This window comes from Ictidomys tridecemlineatus, chromosome 16 (assembly GCF_052094955.1).
Source record: "Ictidomys tridecemlineatus isolate mIctTri1 chromosome 16, mIctTri1.hap1, whole genome shotgun sequence".
NCBI classification, from domain to species: Eukaryota; Metazoa; Chordata; class Mammalia; order Rodentia; family Sciuridae; genus Ictidomys; species Ictidomys tridecemlineatus.
Window position 1 is genome coordinate 40,236,415 of NC_135492.1, and position 18,225 is coordinate 40,254,639.

General features: G+C 51.6%; 1 protein-coding gene across 3 annotated transcripts in view; it reads right to left on the reverse strand.

Annotated features, from left to right (window-relative positions):
* Slc6a1 (solute carrier family 6 member 1) overlaps positions 1–18,225 on the reverse strand; it is a 42,992-nt gene that overhangs the window by 11,853 nt on the left and 12,914 nt on the right. For 2 of the 3 annotated variants that reach the window (XM_078033474.1, XM_021732001.3), the window contains exons 2-7: positions 8,371–8,426; positions 7,255–7,584; positions 6,432–6,563; positions 5,943–6,043; positions 4,370–4,479; positions 1,684–1,816 (exon numbers count right to left, since the gene is read on the reverse strand). In XM_078033474.1, coding sequence (XP_077889600.1) covers positions 1,684–1,816; positions 4,370–4,479; positions 5,943–6,043; positions 6,432–6,563; positions 7,255–7,492 — 714 coding nt within the window. In that variant the 5' untranslated portion in view covers positions 7,493–7,584; positions 8,371–8,426. The remainder of the gene's footprint in view (positions 1–1,683; positions 1,817–4,369; positions 4,480–5,942; positions 6,044–6,431; positions 6,564–7,254; positions 7,585–8,370; positions 8,427–18,225) is intronic. The other variant, XM_078033475.1, reaches the window with a different exon arrangement.

Genomic DNA, 18,225 nt, shown 5'->3' on the forward strand with positions numbered 1-18,225 from the left:
TTGTCAGTTTGGTCATCAAAAGGCTGACGCTGTGTGAAATTGCGTTTCTTAGCTCACTAGTATAGAAGAGCAATTTTCAAGTTCAATGACCTTTGGATCTCAGAGTCTCCCCTATTTCCATGCCAGCATGCTTTTTTTTTTTTTTTAACTACTTTCATCTCCCTGATTTGACTCTAGGATCCTTCAGGATTAGGAAAGGCAATCTTGACCCTCTAGAAAAACCACTGCACTTTGAGTTAGGCAGAGGGGAATTCAGCATCATCTGTATTACCTACAGGCTGTGGGACTTTGGGTCAATGTCTTATCCTCTCTGAGCCTCACTTTGTCTTCTCTGGAAAATGGGTATAAGCACCCTTGCTACTCAGAAATTTTGATTGTATGAGGACATACAACCTGCCTAAAATACGTTGGCTCGATCTAGTACTTCCCTGTGTCTTCTATGTTCAACATGGAGCCAGGCACACAGTAAGCATTTAATAAATGCATATTGATGACACCTCCAAAAGAGGCAGCTAGGAGGCCCTACTCTCTGTCCCCCAAAAGTACAGTCTTCTAAATGTACAGGAAAACAGGAATACATTTGGGCAAGCAGTCTACCACTGAGCCATATCCTCAGCGCTACTGCAGAAATCCTTGATACCACCTCCAAATGATTATAATTAATACTATGTGTCAAGTGAGCATTCTGCACAAATTAGCCCCCTTTGTAACAACCTTGTAAGATACTGTTATTGGGACAATTTTAACAGGGGAGGAGACAGAGGTTCAGAGAGGTCAAATGACTTGCCCAAGAGCACAGAGCTAAAAGCAGGGGAACCGAGATTCAAATTCTCTTCCAAAGCCTTCAAACTCTATTCTTTTTTTTTTTGCTTCTTAAAGTGAGATTGGGGGGCTGGAGTTGTGGCTCAGTGGTAAAGCACTTGCCTAGCACTGGTGAGGCTCTGGGTTTGATCCTCAGCACCACATAAACAACAACAACAACAATAACAAATAAAATAAAGGTTAAATTCTTTATAAACAAAAATTCTTATAAAACGAAATGAATGACAATCTCCTTTGTTGGAGATTCTGCTTTGCAGAATCACCAGCTCCTTTGATTCTCGTAACAAACCAATCGATGGGCATCTTTATTAGCTCAATTTTACAGAACAGGAAATTGAGCTTCAGAGAGGTAATGTGTTTTGCCTGAGGTCACAGGACCCACAGATAACCAAGTCAGAATCCAAACTCACGACTAGAATACAGAGCCTTAGTCATTAACTATTCATCTGTCTGTCCCTGAGTCAGAATGTGAACTTTTTTATCTCTGAGGACTCGGCGCCGAGGATAAAGCTTGGCACAAAGTAGATGCTCAGGAAAAGTGTGTTCGGTAGTCCTTGAGCAACATTTCTCTCCTGTTCTGTGATGGCCACCAGTCCCAGTGGAATCTCATGGGATTCAGGGTGAGGCTGATGCTTTAGTAGGGCCTGACTTGCATCTCTTCTTTCAATGCTCACAATGGATCTAGAAGGTAGGGGATCTTATGGTTCTCATTCTACAGAGGAGACTGAGCCGCAGAGAGCTAAAAGAACCTGCTTCACTCAAGGTGAGATGGGACTCCGGGGAAAGCACTCATCCATGCCCAGGATACAGATCCTCTCCAGTCCCGTCCCTCCATCCCCTCTTTGCACCCACATCCCCTACCTTTCCGGTCCAGCCGACACCCTTCCAAATACAAAAATACACAAGGATCCAGGCAATGGCCAGGGTGATGGCTAGCGGCCAGCGGATCTGACCTGGCTTGTCCAGCCCGTCTGTCATCTGATGCATGTTGCGCCTGGTGGAACAGAAGAGAGAAGTCATGTGGGGGTCGGAGGGAGCTGGAGGGACCCTGGGGTGCCTGGGGCATGAGCGCAGACAATATCCTCCCGGGGGAAAGAGCAGACCTGCTGATCCCTGCAATTTGGATGGAGACGATGAAGATTGTTACAGAAATCACTAGAAAAGCGCTGTTTGGTGAAGAGGTCAAAGAGAGCAAGACCTGCGGGGGCCTTAGTTCAGTAGCCATAATTGCTCACCTGGACCTGGGGGCCACAGCGGCCTCCTGGGGGACCCAACCTTTGCTTTCACTCTGCCACCACTGTGGCCCCAGGGATCCTTCTAAACGGCAAGTTTGACCATGTCAATTTCCTGCTTAAAATCCTGCAAAGAAGAGCTCCCTTTTGTTTCCCAGAATAAAGCACTCACTCCCTGGAGGCCACCCAAGGTCTTGTGAGCCGGCCCCTGCTTCCCCCTCTGGTCTCAGCACTTACCAACAGCTCCCTCCCGCACCCCGTCAGGCTGAATCCCCACCTGTACTCAGCCTGCTCTCTGTACCTCCCGGCCCACTCTGCCCTCTGCCAGCACCTGCCTCGCCAATGCCATGATCGGTCCAGCCTCTTCCCTGGGGCTCCTGTGTGTCTGTCCCCATGGCCCCCATCACCTGACACTGCTGTTGCCTGTTTGCGTACCTGGGTCTACGATCACATTGGCACATAGTAGGTTCTCAAGAAATGTTTAAGGAATAAAAAGGTTGAATTGAAGTCGGGGGACAAAAGGATAGTCAGTGTACATTTATAAATGATTGGGTCAGACACGGGACATGGGGGCTGGTTGGAAAGGAAAAGAAATCAAATGCTAATACCTCCAGAGCCCGACCCCCTCCTCCTCCACCTGTTGCCAAGGTTACCTGCCTACCGGGAACTGTTCCTCCCAAGAAGTCGTTAATGAGTTAATGCAGTCCCTCCTGTGTGGCTCTTTTCCTGCCTGTTTGGGCAGACATGGAAGGGTACCCCTAAAAGGCTTCCTTACCCACCTTTTGGCCCACCTGTTAGTCACTAGAGAAAGGGCATGAGGACAAAGAAAATCTAAAACCTATAAAAGGGGCAGGACACCCAGCTCCGGCACCCCTTTACTGTGGAGAAGCCTCTCTCTGTTCTATCCTTTAAATAAAACTTGCTTTCCACGCTTGCCTCGGCATTTCTTGGGGTGTTCAGTCTCCAACATCTGGGGAACTGGGACTTGGCGCTGATGGATTCTCATCACCAGCATCGGAATGAAGCCTGCAAACGTGTTTGAGAGACTGCCACGTGGGAGATGCTGGTGAGCAGGACCAGCCAGAGCAGAATTTATTTATTCATAAAGGAAAGTGACTCTCCAAGGACATTGCACGGCAAAGAGACTAGACATTGGGCTGGGGTTGTGGCTCAGTGGCAGAGCGCTCACCTAGCACGTGTGAGGTCCTGGTTCCATCCTCAGCACCACATAAAAATAAAATAAAGGTATTGTGTCCAACTACAACTAAAAAGTAAGATTTAAAAAAAAAAAAAGAGAGAGACTAGGCATTGCTTGTTCTGACCACACCGGCTGGGAATAGCTTATCCCTGGCGTTCCAGAACTTTCTGAGTTGCTCCCAGATCCTTCAAAGATGCCCATCACAGGGGCTTCCTTTACGCCAAAGAGATGAACCCAGGGCTGAGGCTGTGGCTCAGTGGTAGAGCCCTTGCCTAGCATGTGCGAGGCCCTGGGTTCGATCCTCAGCACCACATAAAAAAATAAATAAATAAAATATAAGTATTGTGTTCATCTACAACTAAAAAATATATACATAAAAAAAGAGGTGAACCCAGGGGTTGCCAACCTCTCCAGGTGACCCTTTGGGCTAGGTGAGTCATTCCCTTCCATTGATCCCTCTGCATCCACACTCTCTGATCTTCTCTGCCCTGCACTGTGCCCCAAGAGGCTGACTGCTACACTGGGGGACGGTGTCCCCTTGCCCTTAGGATTCTGATTGGGTTGATGAAGGGGAGGCCCTGGCAGGATATGGGGGGACAGGAGGAGAGAGAGACCAGGGGAGTTACCCTCCCTGCTGGACTGTGGCTTTGTCCAATAAGGAGTTTTCTGCTGGAGGCCATTGGTCATGTCAAGTGGCCCTTCACAGTCTGGCGCCCTCTAGAGGAAGAAATGGCTTTAGCTCCCTGTGCCCTGCCCACACCTCTGGAAGTACCACTGTCACCCGGGTTCCTGCAATACTGTTTTTTTTTTTTTTTTTTTTTTTTTGTGGTGGGACTGGGGTCTCAGGGATTGAACCCAATGGCGCTTAACCACTGAGCCCCATCGTCAGCCCTTTTTTGTATTTTATTTAGAGACAGGGTCTCGCTGAGTTGCTGAGAGCCTCACTTTGGCTGAGGCTGGCTTTGAACTTGCAATCCTCCTGCCTCAGCCTCCCGAGGCACTGAGACGACAGGCGTGCACCACCGCATCGGGCTTGCATTACTCTTTGGAGGGTGCCTTTGCTGCAAGGCCCTGCCAACCTGCCCTCCCTGTCCCCCACAGATGGTCCCACACTCACTCCCAGAATTCCACCACGGCGCTGGTCATGTTGGTGGTGTTGACCATGCTGTAGTTAGAGAAGCAGCGGTCCGTGTTCCAGGGGTTGTCACACTGTTTCCAGGGCAGTGTCTGCAAGGGACAGAGTCATGAGGACAAAGCTCGATAAGCCCCCGAGGGCTAGCAAAAGGGTCCCGCTCATGCTATCCACCCTCAACTGTCCCCTGAGCCTCCTCAGAGCCATCATCCCACCTCTCCTTCTCAGCAGCTCTGGGAGGCAGGATAGCCCTGTGATTCCCATTTGATAGATCAGAGGGGGGCAGCAATTTTGCTTGAGATCACACAGCTACTAAGCGTCAGAGCCCAAATCTCAACCTCACTCTGCTCACTCTGAGAACCAGCCTTCGGAGCTACACTGTCAACATGCTGTGTCCACCCTGAAGTCACTTCCCAGCTATGTGACCTTGGGCAGAAGACCTCTCTATTTGATTCTCTGCATGGTGACAATGAGAGCACAGCGCTTGCTCTCTGCCAGGGCTGGCTCTAGGCACTTGGCAAGTATTTGCTTCTTAACCTTCACAACAACCTAATGCGGTGGGTTCAGTTTGGGTTCTTTTTCTAACTTCTGTGGTAAAATACATGTCACAGAAAATTATATACCACCTTGATCATTTCTTTCTTTTTCTTTTTCAGTACTGGGGATGGAACCCAGAGATGCTTAACCACTGAGCTTCATCCCCATCCCGTTTTATATTTTATTTAGAGACAGGGTCTCTCTGAGTTGCTAAGGACCTTGCTGAATTGCTGAGGCTAGCCTCCAACTAGTGATCCTCCTGCCTCAGCCTCCCCAGCCGCTGGGATGACAGGTGTGCACCACTGCACCTGGCCCATCATGATCATTTTAAGTGCAGTGACATTAAATATATCCAAAATATTGTGCTACCGTCACCACCACCCATCTCCAGAATTCTTTTCATCCCCATTGTACGGTGAAGTCCCCATTCCCTTCCCTGGTTCCTGGCAGCGTCCATCCTACTTTTCATCTCTACGTGTGTGATGACACTACAGACCTCAGATAAGGGAAATCAGACAGCATTTGTCCCTTGGTGATGGCTTCTTTCACTTAATATACCATCCTGAAGGCTCATCTTGGAGCAGGCGTCAGAATTCCCTTAATATTTAAAAAAAGGCTGCCTGCTGTTCCACTGAACAGATGGGCTACATTTTGTTCCCTTGTGGGTCACTGATGGACAGGTGGGTTGCTCCCGCCTGCTGGCTGCTGGGATAACGCTGCTGAGAACTGGGGTATAGAGACGCTTCTCTGGGTCTCTTTTGTGACTCTGTTACCAATTCTTTGGGGGTGTGTCTGGAGGATTCGATGTTGGCCCCCACGAAGTGCCTGGCCAGAGAAGATGCTCAGTGCCCAGTGCCCAGTCTTCACCACTGCAGGGAGATGTGGGCTGCAGAAGCCAAACCACGCCCTTGACCCCTTGAGGAACGGCTCTGCCTGCAGAACGGTGGGTGGTCCCAGTGGACACAGGATGTGCTTGGGGTCTGGTCCCCGGCGGGAGCTGGAGGCGAAAGGGGCCACTCACCGTGGTGAAGGAGTTGTACAGGTAGTAGATGGCCCAGGAGATGATGACGATGTAGTAGATGTTCAGCCAGAAGGACAGTACGGCGGCGGCAAGTCCCACACCTGGGGACAGAAGACACGGTCACCACCTCCACTGCGTACAGTCCTGAGAGCCGCTGCCCGGCCTGTTCCACAGCACGGGGGACATGATTGACCTTGGAGTTGGGCCTTATGGGGGACACTGAGGCTAGGAGAGAGGCAGTGACTGGCGGGAGGTCACATGTACCCGTGCCAGGGCCCGGTCCAGGCTGGCGGCTGGTGGGATCCAAGGCATGGTAAGCACATGTTCCATAAGTGATATCAGGTGTCACTAGGCCCCTTGCCATGGATGCCACTCTGCTCAGATGTGCACAGAGCCACTCCCTCTTGGCAGAGGGGCTGGGGGTGTTGGTCCCATAGGCTGCAGGCAGGGGCAAAGGCACGTCCCCAGCGCCCCTCTCCGCACACTCACCCTTGAACATAGGGGCCAGCTTCCACACGCCCAGGCCCCCGATGGATGTGTACTGGCCCAGGGAGCACTCCAGCAGGAAGAGGGGGACCCCCGCAAAGATGAGCGTCAGGAAGTAGGGGATGAGGAAGGCCCCTGCAGAATGGAGAAGACGCACACTCATGGCCCTGAGGCTTTGGGGAACCCCACCAGGATTTCCTTATACCCTGCCTCCAAAGCAGCATCCAAAGCCACCCGGAAGCTAAGGGGTGTCCTTTGCTCAAAATGTATCCCTGTTCTTTTTGAAATTAAAAGATGATGCGGGCTGGGGTGGTGGCTCCGTGGTAGAGCCCTTGCCTAGCACGTGTGAGGCACTGGGCTCAATCCTCAGCACCACGTAAAAAAATAAATAAACAAAATAAAGTTATTGTGTCTATAGCTAAAATTTTAAAAAAAAATGAGAGAGAGAGAGAGAGATGAGGGCCAGGCATGGCGGGCACATGTCTGTGATCCCAGCAGCTCAGGAGGCTGAGGCAGGAGGATCCTAAGTTGGAGGCCAGCCTCAGCAACTTAGCGAGGCCCTGTTGCAAAATTTTAAAAAATAATAAATTAATTAAAAGGGATGGGAATGTAGCTTAGTAGTAAAGGACCCCTGGGTTCAATTCCTAGTACCAAAAAGAAAAAAAAAAAAGATGGACTTTAGATGTCATGAAGCAAGAAATAGGATTCTTCAGGATTTGGATTCTTCAGGGAGCCTTTCCCGCTAAGAATGACCCAGAAAATGCTTAAGCGGGACCCTCTCTTGTGGGTCCCGTCCCAGCTGGGAGATCCCCAGGCCACCACCTACCGCCACCATTTTTCCCGCAGAGATAGGGGAACCTCCAGACATTGCCCAGGCCGATGGCATAGCCCACGCAGGACATGAGGAAGTCGAAGCGGCCCTTCCACGTGTCCCGGTCGGGAAGGTCCCCGGCCTTCTTCTGCACTTTCACCACCAGGGTCTTGGGCTTGTCGTTGGCCATGGGGGCCTCGCTGACTTCCGTGGAGATCTGCCCATCGGCCAGCTTGCTGCCATCGGTGGCCATGTCTCTGAATCTGGACACGGGGGTCCTGGCGGATGGACGTGCGATGTCGGCCCCCGTCCACGTGGACAACAGCTTTGCGGCTGAAGGTTACTCTGGGGGGGGGGGGTTTCAAGCAAAGATAAGTCACAAGATTCAGTGATAAGATCCTCATCTTGGCCTCCAAAGATAACCTTAGGGGATTTGTTCTGCCACAAGGTCACCATGATCAGGGCAAGCAGTGGAGAAGCTCCCACTGGGGCTGCATGCAGAGGTGTCCTGGCTGCAGGTGGTGGGGGAGTGGTGGGGTCTCGAGGTGCTGGGACCTGTGCATAACCTGTGCTTCTGAGCTGTGTGGCTTTGAGTAAACTTGTCAACCTCTCTGTGCCCCACTCTCCCTAGCTTTCAAAATAAAGATAACAATAATATATCCTCTGCTGGGTTGTGGAGAAACCCTGAGTCTGTACTTTCAAGAAAGTCTGCAAGAAAAGATTTCTACACGGGAGGCCCAGTCTCTGTCTCTCAACTGAGAAAGGTCCACTGGCTTTGATGAGCTATTTTAGCCCCTGGTCAACCCCATGGTGTCCTACCCACACTCTGCGCCCTTCCCGTTTCTTTAAATTCAAAGGGCGCATGGGGTAGAGGACAGGAGTACAAAGCCAGACTCAGACCAGTCCTGACTTCCAATCTCCTGTCTGCCTGACCCCGCTGGAGTACTGTGACTTAGTACTTTTACTCGATACTCCCATTGCATGCTTTTCTTGAAGGCTCTGAACCTCAGTTTCCCCACCTAGAAGACGGGGTCAAATCTCTCTGGCTAGCAAAGTTGTGGTGAAAAAAAAATGAGCTTTTCTGGCTGCGAGGGTGTCCTTCCCCTGCCTGGCTGGGTGGGTGGACTTTACCTGGTGGTTTTTTATGGTAGGTCAGATCCAAAATGGCTCCCTCTGCTGGAGAAAACCTGCAAAGCAAATAAAAAGGGGGAGAGGAGAGAGGGTAAAGGCACAGGCAGGACTGAGGGTAGCTTCAGGCAGAGGGTAGCCGAGGGACAGGATGCTGCCAGGAGATCTGGGCTGTGCATGTGTCTGCGGAGCGTCCCCAGCCAGGGGACTGCAGCATGGAACTGGCCCACAGCGTGCTGGGAACATGCAGGACATAGGACAGCCGTGGAGGTGGGCGCGAGGGCGTGTGAGGAAGATGTTCCATAATTTTATCAGAAAGAAAAGAGAAACCAACAAAGAGGCTGCAGGTCCTCAGGCCCCACTAGGAGTCAATGAATGCAGCTGATATTTTTCTTTCTTTTTTTAATAGATTAAAAATTGAACCCAGGGGCACTCAACCACTGAGCCACATCCCCAGCCCTGTTTATTCTTTATTTTGAGACAGGGTCTCGCTAGATTGCTCACTACATTGCTGAGGCTGGCCTCGAACCTGTAATCCTCCTGCCTCAGCCTCCCCAGCCGCTGGGATTACAGGCATGTGCCATAGTGCCCAGCTTAAAGTTTAATCTAGCTGATATTTTTCTCTATCCTCCATCCAGAATTTGCAGAAATGTTATACAAGAGCATGTAAGAACATGGGGAAGAGTGTTGCGGAATGAGATAAGCAGATTTTGAAAACTTGTTTTCTTAATGATCCTGTTTTTGTCCTTGCACCAGATCTGTTCATTAAGACAAACAGAAACAAACAAAAATAACCACACGGGCAGGATATACCCAAAGATGTCAACAGTGACTCAATTTTGAGTGATACTTGGTTTTCTTCTTTGAGCTTTTCTAGAACGTTCCAAAGAAGTGGGTTTTGTTATTGTCATTGTTGGGTTTTAATACCAGGGATTGAACTCAGGGGCACTTGCCCAGTGAGCCACCTCCCCAGCCCTGTTTTGTATTTTACTTAGAGACAGGGTCTCACTGAGTTGCTTAGTGGCTCACTTTTGCCGAGGCTGGCTTTGAACTTGAGATCCTCCTGCCTCAGCCTCCCAAGCTGCTGGGATTACAGGCCTGCGCCGCCACCACCACACCCGGCAACCATCTAGTTTAATCAATAAAATGGCAAAATAAACTTATGGAACCCTCGGAACCGATTGCAGCACGTGGAGGAAGCACTGCCCTGTGGATTCTCAGATGTAGCTGAGCCAAAGCAATGTGTGGCTGCGGGCCCTGGGCCTTGTGTCCTGACCCAGATGACCTCCTCCCCTTGGCTCTGCCCCAAAGGGGACCCCCAGTTTTCTGTGCACTCACCCTCCAGCCCCTCACATGCAGTACCCATTACCAAACACCATCGTCTCCTCCTAGGGTTCACAGAGACCCAGAGCACCTTCGGCCAATCCATACTGTGCTGCCACCCCTGCTTCTTGTCCTCAGGGATCGCCCGCTCAGTCTGAGATCCTCCACGGCCCACAGGCTTGTCTTGGACACCCGTCTAGATCCTAGCATGGGCATGGCCACATCAGAGAGAGTCCTGGGCCTGGCCAGGGGCCCTCCTCCCATGCTCCAGAATAGAGGGAGTAGGAGGCAGCTGATCCTGAAGTCCACCAAGGAGCCTTGGGATATGCAGGCGACAGTAGCCTCAGGAAATGGCGGAAAGGCAAAAGTGGAACCCTTCTGGGAGACGAGGTCATCCATGAATTGTCATGACCACAATGCCTTTAATTGTTCCCACCATCTCATCTTGTGGATTCCAGCGGCCATGTTTGTTCCAACGGATCCAATCACCTCAGCCTGGGACTGATCACCTGACCTAGGCTAACCAATCAAATCCTTTCCCTGGGATTTTGGCATGTGATTAAGGAAGGGGCAGGCTCAGAGTGGCTCTGGAACTCTGAGGCAGCCATCTTTTGCCTATCAGAGTAGGAGAGAGAGTTGGTCGGCTGAGGAGGAAGAAAACAGAGATCAAAATGGAGGGAGAGAGTCTTGAAAGCATTCTGGTGTGCAGTTCCAGATTTCCTTATGCTTTTGGATTTCACAAAACATGGGTCTAAAGTGTCCCCTAAAATTCATACACTAGAAAGCTAATCCCCATGCCAAGTGCCGAGAAGTGGGACATTCAAGAGGGGATTAGGTCATGGGGTAGGTTAAATGGATTTTATTATTGTCATTCTTGTTTATGAGAGTGGGTTTGTTACAAAAAGCAATTTTAACTTTCTCTTGCTCTCGCTGTCCTGCCACAAGATGAAACAGTACGAAGGTCCCCATCAGGCGCTGGTTCCTCCATCTTGGACTTCCCACCCTCCAGAGTCAGGAGCCAACGCATTTCTGTTCATCATAAATGACCCAGTCTCGGGTATTTTGTGACAGCAACATAAAGTGGACTAAGGCAGCGCCCCTGGCCACACATCCTTGCTGACACTGGATTTCAGATTCCTGGTACCATCTTGAATCTCTGCCTGGCCCCTCTGGCAAGTCCCAGTCATGAGTTCTTCTCAACACCCCCTCGTGCCAAGCCCTGAGGGATCAGAGACGGGGACTGTTCTGAAGAGCTCCGGGTGAGGGGGACATACCTGGTGTGATTTCCAGAATAGGGGGACATGTATTTGGATTCAGCCAAATGCCTATTACCCACTAGAAAGACCCACCCACCCATGCATGGCTTCTCCCTTTAAGAAAATGCAGCATTAATGAAGATAGAGGAATTGAAACCCTGAACGAACACAATCAATGCTTCTGTGATGATTCAGGATTGAGAAGGCTCTTCCCCTTGTCCTGCAGCAGGATCACCTCGGTGCTGAGCCAGGGACTGAGCCTGACTCTCTCCAGCACCTAGGAATGCTGGATGAGTTACCCTGCCTTGCTGATCCTCTTCTGTGAAATGGGAGAATTATAATAACCATGTCTCCCTCCCAGGGATGCAATGACTAAGTGACTTTCATGCATGGGACGCGTGTTAAGTAATGCCTGTCACCCAGCTAGGTCCTAGGAAATCTCAGCCATTTATGTCCCTGTGATTGTTACCATTGATGCATGGGCTGGTGGTTTTCAACCCAACATGCCTCGATTCCCAGAAGGCCATCAGCAATTATGATAATAATAACAGCAGCTAACACTTACCGAGGGCTTCCTACTCAGGTCTCTCAGCATTTTCAAAACCCCAAAGGGAATCATTCTTTAATGAGTCCCCCATAGGGAACACAAGGGAAGAAAAAAATACCTCATCTCTTTGGGCGGCTTTCTACCAATTCATCCCTCTGGGCCAGCCACAAGCCAGGAGTGGTGCACATGTGTGTTTGGTTAACAGAACGAAGGAAGATTCTGTTATAAATAATTTGGTTAAAAAGAAAAGGGTCCATGGGAAGATGGCGGAAAGGCAAAAGTGGAACCCTTCTGGGAGACGAGGTCATCCATGAGTTGTCATGACCACAGTGCCCTCAATTCCATCCAGGGGCATCTCAGGAAGGGCCAGGGCAGAGCTATTTGGGAATTTTAATTGCTGATACCAGTTAATGTGTCACTTCCCTTTCTTATGAAAATCCACAGGCAGAAAAGCAGAGGTGTGTGCAAGTTCAGGTAAAGGCAATGTCTTTCTAGAACATTCCTTGTCTCTGCTTATCTCTGAGGAAGAAGAAACTTTTTTTTTTTTTTTTTTTTTTGGTACCAGGGATTGAACCCAGAGTGCTTAACCACTGAGCCACACACCCCCCAGCCCTTTTTAATATTTATTTTTTTATTTTGAAACAGGGTCTCACTGAGTTGCTTAGGGCCTCGCTAAGTTGCTGAGGTTGGCCTCCAACCTGCAATCCTCCTGCCTCAGCCTCCTGAGCTGCTGGGATTACAGGTGAGCACCACCGCTGTGCCCAGCCAGAAAAAAAAAAATATTCGTTGCAAGTTGTTACTTCCCCTTTCCTGAGACACAGATCTGTGCCTGGAGGTTCTTGGGGACAGTGTTGCAGAACAGCTCTAGGAGCCATATGCGTCTGTGATGTCCTCGCCAGAGCCAGGTTGTGACCCTTTTTGACTTGCAGGTAAAGCAGGAGGAGGAACACTTCCTGCCTCCTGATGATTGATCTGCTTCCAGAGTCTTCTATTCTTGCTCATCTGAAGATGGAGAATCTGCCCACACATTCCTCCTGCTTGACACACCACCCTGGACTGGATTCCATCAAAGCCACATTCAAAAGGGCACAGTGCATACAAGACCATCGGTGACAAGTCCTCTTCTCTGTCACCGAGTCACTCACGCCTTCATTCATCCAGCAGGTCCTCACTGAGCCCGTGCGCAGGGCTGAAATGGCCGCAGAACTGTTTTGAAAGCGTTTTGCATTCTGAGCTACACCCTGGTCACCACGGTTTGCATCGGCAAATTGACAACTTGCCAGCAGCAAGATGCATTCTGTGCAATATTTACGGAGGGCCTACTACGCACATGGAGCTGGTAGGGACAATTAGAGCCTAAGGATTAACAGGACGAGGCCCCCGCCTTTTACAATGTCACGGCCTCCAAGGGGAAACACTTCTCCCAACAGCTCACCATAATATCCTGTGGTTCAAGTGCTGCAAGAAGCACAAGAACAAGGGCTGGGGCTGTGGCTCAGTGGTAGTGCGCTTGCCTAGCATGTGTGAGGCACTGGGTTCGAGTCTCAGCACCGCATAAAAAAAATAAAATAAATAAAATAAAGCCATTCTGCAACTACAAAAAAATTAAAATAAAATAAAAATGTATTAAAGTGTTGTGGAGGGAAGGGGTGGAAGAGACTGGAGCCAGGGAGGCGGTAAACATCCCTGTGATGCCCCATCCTTCCTCTAAGCAAGCTCTGTGACCGAGTCCTAAAGCCATGGCTCAAAATGGGGCCGAACCGAGCAGAAAGAACACCTCTGCCGACCCCTGAATGAGGAGATGCTTTGTGAGAAAAAGAAAACATGTGGAGTTTGGAAGACCCAGATCAGAAGTGGCAAAATGGGTCAAAATGGGCCCTTGGGCTTGTTTTATTTGGCCAGATCAAAAAAAAAAAAAAAAAAAAAGGAAGAAAAAAATTCAGTTTGAATTAGGAGCCAGAAATATGACACTCGGAGGTACAGCAGAGAGGACAGCAAAACAGCAAGTGCAAAGGCCCTGGGGCGGGAGAAAGCTGGTCTGTGTTTGAATGACAGCATGGTCCAGGTGGCTGGAGCGCACAGAGAGAACAGAGCTAGCCAGAGGTGGTGGGCCTTTTCTTCTAAAAGGTTGGGAGATGTGGCTTAGACTGAGGAGTTTCACTCAGGCTGCCCCAAAAAGACTGCAGTGGGGGGCAGGAATGGATGCAGAGAGGCGCCTTCAAAGCTTCGGAATCCAGGCAAGAGATGATGGAGACTTGGATGGTGGCAGGCAGGGCCCAGGTGCTGGGGAGGGGTCTGGGGGTCTCTTCTGGAGACGGAGACCTGCAGGCCTGGCTAGTGGGCTGGCTGTCAGCAGCCCAGCCCTGGGACAGGCCAGGGAGAAGGGGAACGTGTGGACAGTCTTTCTCTCTCTCTCTCTGTCCCATTGCATCAGAGGGACAGGCGACTGCGTGGGGTGGGGATCTAGGCAGAGATTGAAAGGCCAGGGCCTGAGTCTCAGGGCTGGCATTGTCCCAGGACAGGATGGGGGCCATGAGACAGAGGGGCTCCAGGAAGAAGGGAGGGAGGGGAGGGGGAGGGAAGGGGGGAGGGGAGGAGGGGGAGGGGAAGGAGGGGAGCAGAGCCTGGGTGAGGAGGCCCAGCTCCCTCCCACTCTGTTTGGCTCCCGTTCTGTAATTACAGAAATTACAGAGCCTTGCTTCAGACTTGCAATCGCTCCACTTGCCTTTATTTCTTTGTGAAATGCAGCGGTTTAAGGCAGAAAAAAAAAAATTTAATATGGGGTCTGGCTTCATGCCAAGCTGAAACATAATGGAGTCTTTTCTCCGCTTTGAGGGGAAAATGATCTGCTCCATCCGCTGCACGAGGCTTTAGTGAGCATCTGTTGGGTGCCCAAACCCGCGCCAGGTCCTCTCAAGGGAGAGGAGCCAGCATCTATTGAGCACCTATTGTGTGCCGGGCCACGTCACGGGTGCTTTATCGACTGGGTCTCGTGCATCCCTGCAAATCGAGAGGCGCTTCGCTGGCTGCGCAGATGAGGAAACTGAGGCTGTCAGCCTGCAGCTGTGGTGGAGGAGTGTCATGTGGCTTAGCAATTCAGGGCTTTGCTACTCCAAGGGTGGTTCTCTAAGGGACAGGGACAGCATCCATGTCCCCCAGGGCACCTACCAGGAATGAAGACTCCGAGGTCTGATTGCAGATCTAGAGAATCAGAAGCCGATTTGGAACCAGGTTCTGTAGCAGGCTCTGACTGTGAGATAAGATGACCCAGAGTATTTCCCGGGGCTCGGCCCCTGTCCCTGTGTAAGCACGGGCTGGATATCGGGTTTCCTCTCCTGCAAAGGTGGACCCTTGAACTTTGCAGAATAGCCCCTGGAATCAGAAGCGAGACGATGCCTGGGAAGGGGCTGGTGAGCATGGAGAGCCTGGCTCACAGGAAGTGCAGGGGGAGGAAAAGGCAGCTGGGGCTTCCATTCAAAGAGCTGAATGGCTGTGCAAGGGCTTTGTGGTAGCAAAACGGTGTGCAAGGCTGGGGGCCAATTAACAGCTAAAGATGGCTGCAGTTTACAAATGAAGAAAAAGGCTCAGAGAGGGCTGGCAACTGGCTCAATGTCACACAGCATAAGAATGCCTTGGTCCTTCCAGACTCCCCATTCCTTGCCCCACTCCCAGTCCACTGCATGTTCTTACTCAAGGGATGGAGGAAAGACTCTCCACAACTCACTGCAAGGCTGGGCTGCCTGGACCCACCTGAGAGGTACCTGCAGGCTCAGGTACATTTCTTAGTCTCCTGTGCAGGGTGCTTGCTCTTCATAGCTTCTCACTGGGACTTGCAAGTAATTCACACTCTTTTTCCCCTCTCAAGGATTTTGTTCCCTTATCAATAGGGTCAAGAGAAACCACTTCACACCGAGTGTGAACTTCCTAGCTCCAAGCCCAGCCCAGTAAGCACTAAATACACCGAAGCAAAAACGATCATTACTCTCCCATTTTGCAGATGACATGAGCTTCAGAGAGGCCACACGACCTGCCCAAGGACTTTGGACCAAAGTGGCAGAGCCATGAGCATGTGGCTGGCCAGGCTCCCCTGCCCGGGGACCAGTGGAGAGGCCGAGGCTCCAGCTCTTCCAATCTGCTTTCAGCTTCTGAGGGCAGGGCAGGGTGGTCACCCCCAAAAGCACAATGATGGAGAAGCTAAGGGCGCCCCCACCCCAACACCCCAGGGCAGAAACAGCATCACCTTCCAAATCACAGGATGCCCGCGCCCCATCACCATGGCAGTAACCCCAGGGCTCTGTGTCTCCTGCAGCTGCATCCAGATGAGGATGCCTCACATTTTATCAACCACCGGGAAGGAAACAGAAGAGCTCAGAGGACCCGGAGGACGTGAGCTGGACACGCCAACATGCCTGGGCCCTCCCAAAATGCTTCCTGTCCATGACTTGATATTATCAATATAGCCCCATCTTAGTGATGGGTAAACTGAGGCACGGAGATTAAAGAGACTTGCCAAAGGTCTCTAAGGGAGAAGATAGGAGCAACAAGACTCGAACCCAGGCAATTAGGCTGCTGTGTGTATGGCTCTGATGTGGGGGCTCTGCAGGCCCCTCACCTTTGATGGGTGCAAGTCGCCCGTCCACGGCAGGAGGCTTTCTCCAGGACAAACCCTGCAAGGAAAAGCCCTGCTGCTCTTTTTTAGGGTGTACCGGGTATTGAACCTAGGGGTGCTCAACCACTGAGCCACATCCCCAGCCCCCTTTATTTTGTAGTTAGAGACAGGTCGCGATAAATTGCTGAGGCTCCCCTTCAAAATGCTTCGTATCCACTAACCTGCTGTTACCAGTACACCCCCATTTTAGTGACAGGTAAACGGAGGCGCATAATCGGAGCTGGAGAAGCTGCTCTAGAATCCTCACTCCTAGCCACAACCTCACCCGCTTCTGCTCGGTGCCAGGCAGGGGGAACAGGTGCAAATGTCTGACGTGTTGAGAGACAGTAAGGATCCCGGTGTGCTTGGCTGCACTCTGGGGTTGACTGAGGGAGCAGGCCTGGGGCTGTAAAGAACTGCAAATGTGGGGGGGCAAAGGGGTGCATTCAATCCTGTGATGAGAATGGGAATCGATGACGTCATAAGTTTACCACGTGTTTAGTCGGTTCAGTGCCCTTCACTGCTGGACCGTGGCATTGCCCAGAAGAGGAACCTGGGGCTGGAAGCCACCCGCCCGCGGTCCCAGATCCACAGGGAGGAAACTTGATGGCAAGGTTCTTGCTCCTCATCGGTTCTTTCCCTGGGGCAGGACGCTGGGGTGATGCCTGTTTGGCAAGGCCACCTGTCAGCTGTGGGGAGATGGAGGCTGGGCGGTGGGATGGGAGGAGGCTGTCGTAATAGAGCTGCAAGCGGGGACAAGGAAGGCTTGGTGGCTCCACATGCCCTGGCTTCCATTCTGACTGCTGTCACAGCAGCTCCCTAGCTATCCAGCCGCCTCTGCACAGACGGGGACTGGGTGTTGCACAGGCTGGGTGTCCTCCGATGGCAGCTGGCGCAGTGCTAGACGCATGCGCACCTCCTTGAGTATGGCCCTGGGTGGTCCGCTGTGCTGTGGTCTCCAAATCAGGGGTGCGCTGCTAAGTGTTAAACCACAGGCTCTCGGGAAATGCAGCAGAAATTGCAACCGGTGGCCGTCAACGGATTCCCGTGGAGCAAACAGTCCCATCTGAGCTGATTTGAGATGCTAAAGTGAGGTCCTAGGGTTGGGAAGGAGACGTGGTCCGTGGCTTCGGATGCGTGTCTTTTTGCGCAGTGAGCCGTGATTTTTCGGGAGGATCTGAAGTCGCCTTCCAAGTGGTTTTGTGCTGATCTAAGGTGGAGTCTTTCCTCCACCATAGGGACCACGCTGCAGCCCTCCAGGGTGCCAGCCAGAGAGCCATCCTGACCATCAGTCTGGAGGGACCTGGAGGTCTCAGGCCAGAGCCAACACCCGGGATGGATCCAGAGGAGAAAGGAGTGGGGAGGGACGGGAGTCAGAGGAGGCTGCGCAGTAGGCAGGCCTGGGAGGTGGAGGCCAGGGGAAGAGGATGTGGGGAAGGAAGGCTGGAGGAGGAAAAGGGAGCTGGGGAGGGAATGAAACCCAGAGAAAGCCATGGAAAGAAAGGGAGGAGGGGAAATTGGATGCTTTTCACTTCCTGCCTGCTGTACAATCTTCCTAAGTACAGGAGGAGGCAGGGAGCCCACGTTTTAGCAGGGAGAAATCTGAGGTCCGTAGAAGCAATGAGGAGCTTGGATTTGAACCCAGGCTGCAGGGCGCCCTTCTGTTGGTTTCGCCTGGGTTCTTGGGGACCAGCCCCTCAGTCTTTGCCTTCCGTGCAGACAGCTGCCTCTGCAAACCAGCTCAGGCATCTATGGAGGACAAACCGTGTGCTGAGCTGGAGCCCAGCTGGACCACAGAGGCTCAGGTGGAGGGTCTCTGCCTCTGCACCCACAAGGTCCTGTTCTGGGTTCCTTCTCCCCTGCCTGCCTTCCGGCTGGTGCCAGCTTCCCAGGGGGCTTAGATTCCAGGGGATGCCTCTGGAGCTCACGGGGCCAAAAAGGATTCATTCAGATCAGGAAAGAAGAGTGACATCATGGCCACCTGGCATTATTCTACCCGGCTCTTCGCCTTGTAAGACACACTTGTTAAGAGTCCCGCGGGGCTCTAAGAGCTGTTCAGTCATGTTCAAGATCTGCCTGAAGCA